General features: G+C 41.0%; 1 protein-coding gene across 1 annotated transcript in view; it reads right to left on the bottom strand.

The window, feature by feature from the left end:
* Positions 1-577: 577 nt before the first annotated feature.
* The window catches only part of MOSMO (modulator of smoothened), a 31,485-nt gene continuing 19,181 nt past the window's right edge, over positions 578-12,881 (bottom strand). The window contains exons 2-3 of the mRNA XM_066561109.1: positions 11,335-11,547; positions 578-4,655 (exon numbers count right to left, since the gene is read on the bottom strand). Of these exons, the coding sequence (XP_066417206.1) occupies positions 4,471-4,655; positions 11,335-11,547 (398 nt within the window). The 3' untranslated portion in view covers positions 578-4,470. The remainder of the gene's footprint in view (positions 4,656-11,334; positions 11,548-12,881) is intronic.

Below are 12,881 nucleotides of genomic sequence, written 5' to 3'. Positions count from 1 at the left end.
GGGGAAGAGCCCCGGGTCCCCGCGGTGTCCCGTGCCCGAGAGTCACCTCACCCCACCGGGGAGAGACCCCTCGGCCCCTCCAACCCCGCACCGCCCGGTCCCGTCCGCTGAGACTCACCTGACGGGGGAAAGGAGGCTCTCCTGTGCCCTCCCTCCCTCCCTGGCACCGCGCCAGCGACTCCCCGAACCCCTCAGCACCTCCCGGCACTGCTCCGACCCTTCCCTCGTGCGGCACCGGGAGCGGAGGGCACCAGCCCGGCCCCCCGCCCGCTGTTGCGGCGTTGCCGGTGGAGACGGAGCCGGCCCCGGTGCGCCGCTTCCCGCCGCCTGAGGGCGCCGGTGGGCGGGAGGCGAGAGGCCCCGCCGGGCGTGAGGGGACACACCTGAGGGGACACACACACCTGAGAGGGGACACACCTGAGGGAGGACACCTGAGGGGAGACACCTGAGGGAGGACATCTGAGGGGAGACACCTGAGAGGGGACACATCTGAGGGAGGATACCTGAGGGGACACACCTGAGGGAGGACACCTGTGTGCGGGGCAGGGTTGGTTCCAGTCAGTGCAGCCGGAGCCAGTCGCTTTAGTAGACAATTTATTTTGATAAACTTGCTCAATAACAAAAATACAAGTGAAGAAAATTATGTTCATTTTATACAGTTTGTATTAACATCTGTTCGGAAATCATTAATTGAAAAAATGCTCTAACCAATAGAAAACAACCCTCAGTAAAGGCCGGGGGTGCAGGCGGCGGGCCCGGCCTCGAGCCCAGGCAGGACAGCCCGCCTGCAGACACCATTTCCTTCATTATGTTCATCCTTCACAAAGGTTTTAAAGGACAGCTTCCATTTTCCTCTATGTGTGTGTGTGTGTGTGTCGGGGCAAACAGGAACCTACAGGTGTGTTCTGGAGTGGTTAAACAGGGTCTCGGGAACACAGGGACGGCAGGAGGGCCCGGCTCAGGCAGAGGCCGGGGCTCGGAGTGTGGCACACCGCCCGTGCAGAGCGGGGCTCGGAGTGTGGCAGAGCGGGGCTCGGAGCGTGGCACTGCCCGTGCAGAGCGGGGCTCGGAGCGTGGCACACCGCCCGTGCAGAGCGGGGCTCGGAGCGTGGCAGAGCGGGGCTCGGAGCGTGGCACACCGCCCGTGCTTTTGGGGCACCGGCACGGCTCTGCAGCGGGGCTCGGAGCGTGGCACACCGCCCGTCCCTTCGGACACCGGCACCGCTCTGCAGCTGTACCAACAGCGCACAAACCCGTTAAATGATGAGGCTGGTGTGTTCTGGGAAGCACACCCTCCCCAAGTCTCAGCCAAACAGCTTCCAGGTGATAATTTCAGCTGAGCTCAATGATAATATTTATGCAAATTTACTCCTTTTTCCTTCTGATAGTATTTTCAGTTTCCAATCTTACGTTTTGTTAGCCAAATAAATGACAAAGTGTGCACAAATTACATTATGATGGGTTGTCAAACCTTTGGGAGAGGATTTAGAAACAAAAGAATAAATGGAATTCTCTAGTGATGTATAAAATGAGCTGTCCTTCAAAAAGTTAAAAAATAATGGCTGGCAGAATCAGAAAAGTTTATGTAAACACTCAACACAAATATGGGATTACCTTTGGAGAAGATTCACATGGAAACATTTGCTTTTCATGAACTGAAAAAGTCTACAGATGTTTAGGCATGTTCAATACGAACTTCCTGTAGTTCAAAACAAAACCTTGTGCAAATAAAACCTATAAATAGTCTTCAGCAGATTTTACAGTGATGCTCTTAGGTATGAAAAGAATGCACACAACTTTAAAACAAAAGTAACAGACATAAGTTTGACAAATGATTGCACCATAAAACAGTGTTTTATATACAGTTTACAAGATATGATTTTCTGCTATAAATTAATACTGTACTATATAGTACTTAGTGACTTTATTAAAAGCAACTGTTGACAGCTGTCTCTTCAATTACTGGTTTGGATTTTCTAAAATGCATTTGGCTGCATCTATTTCTGGATTTGAAATGCTCAAATATTTAATAAATCTATTTACTAAACCTTTGCTAACATTTAATAATTCATAGCAATAGCACTGGCAGATCAGATCAATTTCCAGTCAGCCAGCCACAGTCTGGGTATGCTCCAAGATAAGTGTTTTTGTTTGGTTTTTAAAAAATTATTATTGTGATCCATTTAATCAAAGCCTAAATCCACATGATGTTACAATAACTGAAATAAGTAAGTTGGAGGGGCGGGAAGGGAAAGAAATTTTAGCAGCTTAGAAACTCTCCCCACCCCCCAGCTGTGTTCCAGTCACAAAAATCTCAAACTATTTACAAGTGTAACATTTCTGAAAACATAATTTATAATCCAAGTTTTAGTGAATATTTTATCTTAGTAGTGATAACACCAAAATTTTGAAAGATATCAAGCAGCTGAACCCTGCCTTTTAGCTCCACCACTATCACTAGAAGCCTCAGACTGCCCATGCAGATGAAGGCTTAAATTAGGAACCAAATTATGATTATTAAACCATGACTTCCAAGTAAGTGCTTGGCTCTATTTACAGATTAGTACACTTTGGAAAAATTTAGTGATCCATAAACACTCCATTCTGCCTGTGAATGAACTGACTGGAAAACCATTAGAAACCATTAGAAACCATTCCAGTGGCAAGTTTGGTCAAAAATTTCAAAAGAAAATATACATAAACAAATTACATTTTTGTACTAAAATACCTTGGGTGGGGGAGAGGGAAGAAATGGAGAAAGGCAGGGACCCACTATGGTCTGAATGGCACAGAGTTTAAAATAATTGTGCAAACTGTGTTATTTTTAAACACTCCAGCTTATCTGGTAAGTGATTGTTTTGGAAACTGCTGATTTTATTTTAACATAAATCTCATCCTAAAATGTTTGTTCATTAATGCAGTTCCTCCAGTAAGTTCAATGAAACAGTGCTCAAAACAGATTTTTTTTTTTGTTTTCAGAATGAATCTCAGGCAAACTGTGTATTAACAGGAAAACAAATACTGATAGTGCAGGCAGCTTCCCTGGAACGCCAACCTAGTAGGGAATTAAGATGTCTGTGGATTCAATGGTTTGTCCTTGTGTTGAAAAATAAAACTACTTTAGTGCAGAATATTTATTCCAAATTTTGGTGGCCATTAAATCTACATTTAAAATAACAACTTTAGTAAACAAGGCATACATTTTTAACAATTATATTGCTCATTTTTTTGGCAAAGATGAATTAATATTCAGCTGAAAATAAGTTCATCCATCTTTGCAGTGGGATAGTGTTTGCATTACTTTAAACATTGCATTTTATATGTGCTAAAAGGAATGCTTACCTATGGTAAAATGTTGTGCTTGAACATGTATGAATGCTAATGTAACAATGAAGTAGAAAAAAAGAGATTTTTCTGTACAACAGTTGCTAATAATTTAAATAGTGTCAGTTTCCCAAAATTAGGATTTTAAGGTATGACATGATCTCACCTTCTACCCTCATATACAAATAAATTACCATAAAAAGAATTTTAGCTTAACTTAAAATTGCACCTAGAAAGGCATGGGATCGTTTGTACCTATTACAAAAAACTGTTAAAATCAAGGGCTGCTACAAAGAATGAGGTAAACTGAAGACTCTCAGCTATGTGGCCTTCAGAAAAATGGCTTTTTTCTATTGAGTTCTAGTTTTGCACACCACAGTGTTTTGCTAGCAAAGCATTCTGAGTTCTTTTCCAGGAATCATTTGTGTGTATATACATATATATATATATACATATGTGTATATACACACACACACACATACACACACACACTGTATACTGCATCAGCAAAATATATATATATTTATATATATATATTTATATAAATATAAGGACGAAATCCCCCTCTACAACGTTCCTTAGTGTTTCCTAGAGCTTATGGGGGAGCAGGGGATGTATGTCTTTTTGCTGTTACATACATTGAGAGAACATGTTTTGATCTATTGGCTTCTTGGTGCAGTAATGCAGGATTGATCCACAATGGTGCCAAAGGCTTTGCTCATCAGAAGGAAGATGTAAAACACTAATCTCCTAAACAGCGAGGCCAGCCTCACTTGAGTTCCTCCACAACCCTCTGGTCCACCACAAAGTCCATAAATACTTTGACTTCCAAACTGTTAGACGTTAAAAACAGGAACAGTCCAGTAAGGTGGGGCGTTATGCTTGTCAGTGGAAAGCATTCTTCACCAGTTCCTATCACAGTGCAGACCTGACTGCATTGAAGTATGCTCAGGAGATTCGTCAACGTGGTCTGTATTTGGTTATGGGAAAGGCTCTCCTTTTTTCATCCAAAGTGCATAGTGAGAACAAGTCAAAGCATTCCTCTTTTCAGTCAGTGTTTGATAGTCTGATTTAGGCATCCTCCTAAAAATGCAATTCTGATGTCTTGCTCTTTTCCAAAATAAAGTCCTGCAGTCCAGACATTCATCAGCCAGGTAAACAAACTTTGCCAGCAAATAGAAGTCCCACTATTGTAAAGAAAATGGATAAGACAAACAGTACATACGAAGACCCAACCACTGTGTTATTGGGTAATTTATAGGGCTGACCTCCAACTTCATTGATGTAAAATCCTATTGGAAATATTAGGGCTGCCATACAGAATAGAATCACTGCAAAGAAAAGAGAAAAGAAAAAAACAGTCACTGCTGTGTTAAAGTGAAAATATTTACCTGTTCACAGAGCGCTCCAGAAAAACAAGTAAAATATCCTGACTGAACTGAAGAGCTGAGATCAGAGCTATCTGAGCTGATAACTTGCTTGAAATGACTGAGTAGGCTTTATGATGCTTTCAAAATATCCCTCATCTACTCCCAAGAAAGACTAAAAGTCCCCAGTTTTGAGTGTAATTTCAGTTTGGCTCACTAGATCATGAACTCTTTTTACAGAATAAAAAATTGGTAGATACACTTCTATCACCATCTCAAAGTTCAGTCATTTATTCTGCAGTTATTTTTCAAGTCATTTTGCCCAGTCAAGATAAAGTAACATTCAATACTGAAGAAACTTTTTCTATTATCAGTTGTCTTTTTCCAACTGCAGTTGCCCTCTCCCATTCTTCACACGTTCATTTTCTGTAAAAGCTTTGCTAAAAATAGAAAACATTCAGATTGTCATTACAATTTCTTTTAAGATTAAAAGATACCAATTTCCTAACATTATATGAATGTTTCCTTAGATAATGAAATATCCTTAGAATTTCTCATTGTAATACAATGAAATTAAAGTTTTCTGATTCACTTTAATTCAAGCTTCTTAGTGAAAAACTAAAGTCAGACTCTGTGAACAAAGAGACCCATCAATGAGGGTTTTTATTTCACTTCAAACTCATATGTATGTTTTGTTCTTGCAACTGACTCTGTGTGAAAGTACAAGAAATCCAGAACTCCTGTTAAAGAATTACATTACAGATTTCACAGGCCTTCAAGTATCAATAGTAACCAAGATTCCTCACAGCACATTTCAATACCAATCAATTAATCAAATCCAGGAGAGAACATCCATTGTTTCCATTGATGACAACTTTAGTGTTTCTGCAGCACACCTTTGGAAAAGTAACCCTGTTTAGTTTGGATGTAGCTGTGCAGGACTCTACAGTCAACCCAGGCAATGACTTCTAAATATGGCTCCTCTGAGAGGCAAGATTTTCTTCACAATAAAAAGGATTAGCTTTTGAATTGGTTTGATTGTATATGCAAGAATATACAATTGGGGTTTTTTAAATCAGTATTAGAATAAAACAAAATTTTATCTGATTCTACTTGTTCAGTCAAGTATTAGCACTTTACTCCTATTTCACTTCTATGTATTTCAGCCTTGCTTCAGACATTATTTACTGTGAGTGGAACATGGCACCACAATACCTATTATTCAACCAAATCCAGTTAGATCTGGGGGGAGAGAGGAGCTGAACCTGCTCTGTTGTCTCACCAACCCCACAAATCCATATACCAACATCTTCCAACATAAAGCACAGCTCACACTGAAGCCTCTCCTAGTCCTCAAGCTCTGCCTATTACCTGGCCACACAGAAAAAAGAAAACTCAAGCCAAGTTACAATGCTCCTGCCTGAACACAGTGCATCAGATGCTGACTTTTTCAGCTTTCTCCAGTTAACATAGGCTGCTGCTTTTAGTTTGTTATAAGGGACACAGGTGCTGTCATTGTCTCCTCTTTCCCTTCTCCATCACTGCAAGACAGAGGGATGCTGTTCCCTACTTGAGCCTCCTTAAAAATCAGACAAACAACATCAAAAACCACTGGCAAAAGTAATAACCATCACCTTAATCACCAGCTCCTCTGCAAGAAGTGCTGCAGCTGCTTTTGTTTCCAAAGGTATGTAAAATAAAACCAGGAGCTTGCCTGTCTCCTTCAGCCTCACCAGAACAAAGTTTCTAGTTTAGTTTCTTTACAAATGAGGAAATGATTGGCTGGAGCAGCATGAATATTTTTAATGTAGCCTCACTAATGCTCTTCCTCACTAAATACAGATGCTCCAGTTTATTCAGCTACAGTGCCCACACTAAACCCATTTTCAATGGACTCTGTGTATATCCAAGATGAACAGTTTACCACATGTTTTATATCTTAGTGCTTATGATTTCCATAGCACAGGTCTCAGCTTTGAAGAAAAACCACGAATATTCTAGAAGATACAGGGCATGATGGATCTGAATTCAGAGAGTGTCCAAGTAGGACCTGGGCATAAACAAAGAAGGATGCCTTCATAAACCATGATCCAGATCAGAACATCAGCTGTTCCTTGCCTTCCAAAAGACATAAAGCAGCTTTCACAACACCTTGAGCCAAGAGCAGGCAGCACCAGGATCATTCCTGGCTGCCCGTGCCGAGCGGGAAAACCCAGGTGTTCCACTGGAGGGGGCTCGTGTCTCGCTCGCACCGTGCCCGCACCGCCGGGTGATTCTTCAAAGGGGAAGGGAGAGAGCACAATGAGAAAACATCTGGAACGGCACAGCTGCCACACTGCTGCTCAGTGCCACCTCGTTAGGCCATCTATTAGAACAGAACCAAAGACCCAGACACCAGATGTTAAACATCAAACAATGAAGAAACTTTTAATCTACACGATTGTTGGTCCATGTAATTCCACATTACACAATCTAATCCTTAAAAAATGTTTCCTTTTCTTAATTGCATCTCAAACATTTGAGTCCATCTGACAAAAGCATGGGTTTGTGTTTCTTGAGCAGACCTACATAAGCACAGGAGAGCTTTCTAGTCTGCATTTGAATCATGGCTGTCAAAAAACCCAATTAGTTCCTCTAATTCTTTAGCTTGAAATTGTTTTGAGCATCTAATGACAACTTCAAAAGAAATCTGTTCTTAAAAAAAGGTTTAGTCTTCAGAGGCTCACTGTAATATCTGCTTGCCTCTATAGAGACATGTAACATAGAAAGCAGCACCTGGTACAAATCTTTAATAACTCAAGAAGCACTTTATTCACTGGGGAACACCAGAGACAGACATTCACAGGATAGCTACTGTTAGTTAAGGATGTGATTATCCTGCCCCATTTTGCATTCCAAAAGAAGTCCATTATTGCTCATGAACTTTTAAATCCTCAGGAAAAAAACAAAAACCAAACCAATTCCAGACTCTCTAGTAATTGCTGGAAAAATGGTAGAAAAATGATTTTTCTGTCTAGCATCTTCTCTCTTGATACATCTCAGAGAAGCACCTCATTCAGTAGTAGGAGACACAGAATTCATCCCCTTTCTAGTTGTAGCAGATGGTGAGAGACCTGAATCTGTACAATGTAAACAGATCTTGAGGGAACTCTGTGAATTCCTGCAATAGCCAAAATTGCAATAACATACATGAGATCAGCTATGTGGCCTCCATGGGGAATAAGCTCTGGACATTTTTTCTATTTATGGAAATTGACAGTATCTGTCTGAAGGACCATGAAAATGACAGCATTTGAGATTTCCACATCTTCATCACATCCTATCTTATCAACTGGAAGATAGAAAACAAGCACCCTGAAAAGGCCAGAGATTTACATAAATCTGAAGCAGAAGTAGCAACATAGAAGCAGTGTCAGAGACATGGAAAAATACCCAAGCCAGGTCACTTTTTGGCTACCAACTTGTGTCACTATGTCACTATGAGCATAATTAGTGATGAGATGGTACAGAAGTTGGGATGGCAAAAGGCAGTTCTGCTATACAACCAAAGGAACAGCTGATCAGAGCTTTGCCTGCTATCTACACACCAAGCACAGCTGTGGGTTTGTAACACCCTGTTCATTGAAGAAGCACACAAAACCTGGGCAGGGCACAGATGAACACCAACAAGGAACCCCCTCTCCATTACACTGTATGAACGTGGTACTACTGAAACACCAGTGATAGCTTTGATGGTGTCTATGCCCAGAGTGACAATACTGATCATACCAGTAGGAACATTGATTCCTGAAAGACTCTCCTCTACAAAAATAAAGGAAAACCTTCCCATTTACCTGTACAAGACTTTTGTCACTCATGCAGTATGGCCTGGAGGACAGCAATAGCTTTCCTCTCCACAAAGCTGTTTGCAGAGTTGTCAAAAAGGATAAGTTTCTGTGCAGTAAACCCATCAAGAACTGGAGAATGAGGCAAATGCTGTGCTTGTAAATACCCTCTGGGGTGTATCCCTTCAGAAGTGTATAGAAGAAAGAGAACTGTCAGGTTAAACTTCTGTCTTCTTCATGTCTCTTAGCTAAACAAGAAAAACAGGACCACGCTCACAAACAATTCGTATTTATAGACATGCAGATGAAAAAAATTAGGTATAGATATTTACTTGAAAATACCTTGAGTCCTTCCAAGATGAAAAGCAAAAATTCAATGAAAAATATAAGTTATACATCTATATATAAATTCCAGCATGAACTGGACAAAAGTGACCTCTTACCAGGCTTTCCCTGCTGCTCTCAGAGTTGTAAGGAAAAGGCTGAGCAAAAGGATTCCTTTGCCTCAGATATTTACTTCAGACCCCCCTGCATTTGAAGGAACGGAGCTGCCAGTCCCAGAGCTTCCCCTGGAAGCCCCAGCAGACTTCCCTGCCTGCCCAGGATAGCACGTCCTGCATTGTGCTCAGAAGCTCTGTGAGAAGATCTGCTAGCAGCCTGCACGAGGCCACTGAGTTTTGAAATCACTTGCAGATGAGATGGAATACAAATATGAAGTCTTCCCTACCCCCTGCTAATGAGTTACACATTTTCATCTAAACAGCACTGGCACTTCACAGGAAGGATCTGCTCAGGGTATTCCAAGTTGATTCCACATGGCTGCATAGTTCCTAATACTAACCTACAAATAGGTTACTAATTTGGGTTGTATCCAATGAACCACAGAAGACACTCTCAACAACTTTTTGAAAAATGTAGAAATCTTCCTTCCTTCCACTCACTTCTATTTTTCAAAATTAATTTTCCTAACAAGTGAGTTCAGAGATAAAATTCCCCATCATCTTTGTTAACAGGAATGCAAAGGTCACAGAGTTGTATGTATTGGAGATGAATACCAAAGACATTGAATTTTATAATTTCAGCAACACAGAGATGGTATCTTAATAGAATTATGAATAATTCTGACTTGCAAAAGAACAAATTAGTGTGTTTCATTATTAAATATTTCATACCAAGAAGACAAGTGGTGAAATAAAAATGTCCTTCTATACTGAGACATCTAATAATGAACCTGTTGCAAGCCTGAAGAAATCTCTAGAGAAAAAACTCAAATCAAAAAAGCCTCAGGGTACCACATTTTTTGGCTGAACTAATCATCACAGCTGTAGAAAACTAAAGCTGCAGGGATGTGATGATTTCAGATATTAAAGAAAAACACTGATATCTAGAACTCACACTCCCTCTTTACCCAAGAGTGTTTACTCCAGCTCCCTGTAAGCATTTTAACTTTATACAGCATTTTGACTTTAACCCCCCACCACATACATTAGATACAAATGAAATATGTATAGATAAACAGGTGCACTGGAAAAGTTGGGATGGAATATTCAGTAATACTCAGGTCTGCTATTTTAATCATTCACCAGAAAATAAATGAAAGTCAACCACAATGGATACAGCATTTCAATAGCTCCATTGTCTGCAAGAGCAGCACTATTAATTTAATATGCTGTGTAGCAACGTTGTCAGAAAGATGGCTTTGATTGTACAAGTACCTCAGTGAAGCACCTTTGTTGAAGCCAAGCACTTTTCAGTACTATTCCCTTCCCCAAAACAAGGTTAAATCTAACTCATATTAGATATCATCAGGAGTCACAGTTCCATTAAACCTTATTTATGCCCGTGTAAACCAAAACCTTGCATTTTCTAGTTAGTGTTCACACTACCTTTAGTGGTTTGTCATAATTCAAGTCAATTTAAAAGCCCTCAGGTTTTGAGTTTTTCATTCTGTCCTCCCCACCATAAAGGCACCATTTCAGAGTTGGGCTAAGCCAGTAACACACACCAAGAAAAGGAAGTTTGAAAGTTATTCCCCTTGCTCATTATAACTGTTTTTTTTTTGCACTGAAGTAGCCATAGGATATGCTTCCCTGTGTGCAAACACAGGGCTGCTGGAGCAGGCTCAGCTGTGAGGAGTTACACTGGTGCTCATGCAGAGCACAATGAAGGAGGCAGAAAAGCACTGGTACTCCTCCCTCTGGCTAAAGCACGGCTGCAGGTCACTTCTGGAAGCAGAAGTCTTGGTGCTGTGAAGCACAGCAGATGCTCTGCAGTGGGCAATCCTCCTGCATCGCCAATTAGGATGCAGACATTCTGAATAAAGCAGCTGCTGTGAGCATGAAGCAGAACTGAACCAGCCTCAACCCCGAGCGAGGTATTCACGAGACACCTGAGTAAGGACAGGTCACCTCAGATGAACCAACTGCCTCCTCTGCCTCAGAGAGGGGATTTTCAGTGATTGCAAGCTGCTAGGATTGTCCTGGATATATGGAAGTGGGGAAGTATGAAATACTATAACCACTCAAGTCAGAACTGACCTCTTCTATCCCTGCTCATTTTCTGAGGTCAATTAATGGTACTGCCCAAGGAAGGTAAAGGGGTCAGGCCTTCCTTTCTTTCACACCATTATTCCCTCTCAATTACAGTCACTTAAGACACAAACCCCTTTATTTCTGAAGACTTATTTTTCCCTCAGATGTGGTATTCAAAGAGAAGGAATGTTTTGCATAGCAGGAGCCCTAAGCAGTTGCTCCTTTGGTGTTATTTCAGACTCCAGCAGTTTATCCTGCATACAGGACCGTGCAGTTGAGGTCACTTACTTCCAGTGAAAGCTATCCAGCGGGCATATTTAGTAGCTTCTCTTCGCCAGTGGGAAGCCACCAGCAAACCACATGTGACAGTTAGTGAAATGATTCCCATTATGATGAAAAATAACGTAGTGACCCACTCGGGAGGCAGCCGTGGAGGAATACAGGTCCTGTCACGTCCATGGATGGTTTGACACTGTCGCACAAGGCCAACTGTGAGAGCACCTGAAAACACATAGCAGAGAGGCAAGTAAACTTTCAAAATCCTCTCTGAGGGGCGCTCCATTGCAAACCACAGCTCAGAATTGCCCCAAATAAGGGATTCTTTCTCTGATGAACCTTAGTAAGCCTTTCAAACACGGAGGATGGGGGGCATGCTATAAACATCTGTCTTCATGTTCCTTCAGCACACGCTTGCATGAGCTGAAGTGAGATGGCTGCAAGCTGTAGCTGGTTCCTGAGTGGCAATCAAGGTCTAATCAAAGGGATAAAGCACTGCTAATAAAGCCTGCCAATATCTGCTAACGTGGTAGCTGACTTGCATAGAGGATCACTCCCTCATCTGTGCAGGATGAAGTACTTTTATAGTCCAACAAAATGAGTTGCAGCCTCCCTAAAATGCATTTAATTGTCTAATATCTTTTCCCCTCATTTGTAAATACAGCTTTAAGCCTCTGACTCTTGCAGCAGAAACTGCATTTGATACATGTATGATTTTAAAAACATTAAAAAACTCCCACTTCTTGACAGTAACTGGTTAAAAAGAGTCCCTCCATGCAAGACTGATCAATCCTTTTGATTGCTAACAAGAGTTACTACACACAGAAACTGGGATATCTACAGAAAAGATCTATCAAAAAGATCCTAGAAAAAGGATAAGATTGGTACAGGAACCATAAAGATTTAACCAAAATGATGTATTGTCTGTTAACTAATAATTTTTTAAAATCTTCTTTTAAATCCAAGTCAGTGCTTTTGAGACTCATAAAGAAGCTTTTAGTGAGCTTTAATAATGAAGTTATCTTTCTAATCCCAATTTAACATGGAATATTAAGATCCATTTCTTCCAGTGTCTCTTAAACATTAGGTTCTAGATTTCTCAATTTTGTCTTTTTTTCTGAACTGTTGTCCTAAATAATCACAATTATATTTTATCTACATTAGGAGCAAAACCTAAAAGTGGACAGCATTAGAGTCAACATCTTTCTCCACAAATTACTTCAAGTAGATATTGTTTCACTTGACCTGTTTCAAATAAAAAGAGGACAACTTAGACACAATTACAGTAAGACTGAGAAGCTTAAGTTTAGCATGTCCTTTGGAGGGAGAAACATCTATCACACTTTCTGGCCTCTTTTTGGGGGAAGGAAACCATGTGAAACAAAGGAGAAAGCCAATAGTCAAAAGATTAACCAGTCCTAGCATGCACCTCCTGGCACCCTGGAGCCAATTTCTACAGATCCTCTCTGCTCACACCTGAGCAATGAGTACCAGCAGCATCAGCCTCTGAGCTTAGAATTGTTGGGTTAGGAGGCAGCATATAATGTTTTATTAGATGT

Source organism: Molothrus aeneus, chromosome 16 (assembly GCF_037042795.1).
Source record: "Molothrus aeneus isolate 106 chromosome 16, BPBGC_Maene_1.0, whole genome shotgun sequence".
NCBI classification, from domain to species: Eukaryota; Metazoa; Chordata; class Aves; order Passeriformes; family Icteridae; genus Molothrus; species Molothrus aeneus.
The sequence above is the reverse complement of the archived record's forward strand: the minus strand, read 5'-3'. Positions and strand labels throughout refer to the sequence as shown.